This window comes from Parus major, unplaced genomic scaffold (genome assembly GCF_001522545.3).
Source record: "Parus major isolate Abel unplaced genomic scaffold, Parus_major1.1 Scaffold783, whole genome shotgun sequence".
NCBI classification, from domain to species: domain Eukaryota; kingdom Metazoa; phylum Chordata; class Aves; order Passeriformes; family Paridae; genus Parus; species Parus major.
The window spans coordinates 179-3,148 of NW_015379662.1; the positions used below are offsets into that span (position 1 = coordinate 179).

A 2,970-nucleotide genomic window follows, 5' to 3' on the forward strand; every position below is an offset into this window, starting at 1 on the left:
ACCCCAGCCATGTCCCTGTGGTCACCCCATGGTGATGGCCTTGTGGTCACCCCACGGCCATGTCCCTGTGGTCATCCTGGTCATGGTCACCCCACGGTGATGTCCCCTGAGTGACCTCGGCCGTGTCCCCATGGTCATCCTGGCTGTGGTCACCCCACAGGTGACATCCCCAGGTGATCCCAGTGGTGACCTCAATGTCCCCAGGTGATCCCAGTGGTGACCTCGATGTCCCCAGGTGTTCCCAGTGGTGACCTCGATGTCCCCAGGTGATCCCAGCCATGGTGGCCTCAATGTCCCCAGGTGATCCCGGTGGTGACCTCGATGTCCCCAGGTGTTCCCAGTGGTGACCTCAATGTCCCCAGGTGTTCCCAGCCATGGTGACCTCAATGTCCCCTCAATGATCCCGGTGGTGACCTCAATGTCCCTTCAATGATCCCAGTGGTGACCTCAATGTCCCCAGGTGATCCCAGCCATGGTGGCCTCAATGTCCCCAGGTGATCCCAGCCATGGTGGCCTCGATGTCCCCAGGAGGTCCCAGTGGTGGCCTCGATGTCCCCTCAATGATCCCAGTGGTGGCCTCGATGTCCCCCGGTGATCCCAGCCATGGTGGCCTCGATGTCCCCAGGTGATCCCAGCCATGGCCACCCCCAGGTGCCACCCCCAGTGTCCCCTCCCAGTTTGTCCCTGTCCCCATCCCGGGGCCGTCCCAGTTTGCACTTTATGGGGTCAGATGTCCCCTCGGTCCTGTCCCCGTGTCCCCGGGCTGGCAGAGAGGGGACAGGAGGGGACAGGAGGGGACAGAGGGGACAGGAGGGGGGACAGAGGTGGGGACAGAGAGGGGACAGGAGGGGACAGAGAGGGGATAGAGGGGGGACAGCAGTGCCACACCCCTGCCCAGTGTCCCGGTCCCTTCTGGACCCTCGGTGTCCCCACCCTGTCCAGGGGCCACCCCAAGGTTGGGGACACCTGGATTTGGGGACACCCAGAATTTTGGGACACCCAGAATTTGGAGACACCCGGAATTTGGGGACACCCAGAATTTGGGGACACCCAGAATTGTCCCCCCAGGTGTGGGGGGTGGCAGTTGTGGGGTGGAGGGACCCGGTCCTGTATGAAACCCCTGGGGACACCTTGGGGACATTCCTGGGGACACCTCCGGGTCACATTGGGGACACCTTGGGGACACCTCTGGGGTCACCTCAGGGTCACTCCCAGGGTCACTCTGGGGTCACCTCAGGGTCATTCCTGGGGTCACCTCAGGGTCACTCCTGGGGACACCTTGGGGACACCTTGGGGATATTCCTGGGGTCACTCTGGGGACACCTTGGGGCCATTCCCAGGGTCACCTCGGGGTCACCTTGGGGACATTCCCGGGGTCACCTCGGGGACACCTCAGGGACATTCCTGGGGACACCTCAGGGTCACTTCAGGGACACCTCGGGGACATTCCTGGGGACACCTCAGGGTCACACCTGGGGTCACTTCAGGGACACCTTGGGGACATTCCTGGGGTCATTCCCAGTGCTCCAGAGCCTCTGGAATTGGTGACATCGCTGTCCCCAAAGTGGTGGCCCCCACGTCCCAGCCCTGGACCAAACAGGGACACTGCAGCTCCTGGCACTTTTTTTTTTGGTTGTTTCCTTTATTTTTCTTTAGTTTTCCTTTTTTTTTCGGCTTTATTTTATTTTATTTTATTTTATTTTCATTTTATTCGAATTTTTTTCTTTTAATTCTATTTTTTTTTCCTTGCTTTGGGAAGCTCCTCCCTCGCGGTGAAATAACAATCGTGATAACCACAACGTCGGGTCGCTGATTTACCCAATGTATTTAATGTAAAAAAAACCCAACAACAACACAAAAAAAAAAAAAAAACAAAAGAAAAAAAACCAAAAAATTCCATAAAAAACAAGAATTCCCAACTTTTTGTGTGCTCAGGGAGGGGACGTGGCAACGACACCGAGGCCATCCGGTGCCAGCAGCCAGATCGCGGCCCTGCCCTGATAACGCTTATCAGAGCTCGCAGCTGCCTGGCACCTCTGGGGTTTTTCCCCTTTTTTCCCTTTTTTCCCTGTTTTTCCCCCAAATTCCCAGCGGGAAATTCGGGAGCGGCGCTGCCCCTTTAAATCCCCGTGGCCGCTTTAAGACCCCCCTGGTGCCTCGCGTGGTGTTGCCCCTTTAAGGCGGCGGTGGTGGGGCCCACCTCGCGTGCGGCCACGCCCATTTGGCCCCCGTTAAAGTAAACAGAGGGGGCGTGGCCAGGGTGGGTCGCGCGCTCGCCGAGGCCACGCCCATCGCCCCCCTCTTAAAGGGGCCGCGCCCGCAGGGACATCGCGGGACCGGAACCGTTACGCAGGTGAGCGGCGGCGACAACCGGGAGCGGGAGGGGAACGGGGAGAACCGGGAACGGGAATGGGGCGACGAAACCGGGAGCGGGGTGAGGCTGAGGGGAGGGAGAACCGGGACCGCGCTGGGGCCGGGGGGGAAAAACAACGGGGACCGGAGGGCTTGGGGACAACCGGGGCTGGACTGGGCCTGCGGCGGGGACAACCGGGACCGGGATGGCGCTGGGGAGGGGACAACCGGGACCGGGATGGGGACTCGGGGACTGGGACCGACCGGGCTGGGGACAACCGGGACCGGGCTGGGCTGGGGACAACGGGGACCGGGCCGAGGCTGCGGGGATGTAACGGGGAGCGGGCTGGGAGCAACCGGGACCGGACTGGGGACAACCGGGACCGTGTTGGGGACACCCGGGACCGGACTAGGGACAGCCGGGACCGTGCTGGGAACAACCGGGACCGTGCTGGGGACAACCGGGACCGGGCTGGGGACAACCGGGACCGGGCTGGGGACAACAGGGACCGGACTAGGGACAACCGGGACCGGACTAGGGACAGCCGGGACCGGACTACCGACAGCCGGGACGGGGCTGGGGACAACCGGAACCGTGCCGGGGACAACCGGGACCGG

At 61.7% G+C, this 2,970-nt stretch overlaps 1 protein-coding gene across 1 annotated transcript in view; it reads left to right on the plus strand.

Annotated features, from left to right (window-relative positions):
- The first annotated feature begins 2,409 nt into the window (after positions 1-2,409).
- SUOX (sulfite oxidase) overlaps positions 2,410-2,970 on the plus strand; it is a 3,497-nt gene continuing 2,936 nt past the window's right edge. The window contains exon 1 of the mRNA XM_033511797.1: positions 2,410-2,947. Coding sequence (XP_033367688.1) covers positions 2,410-2,947 — 538 coding nt within the window. The remainder of the gene's footprint in view (positions 2,948-2,970) is intronic.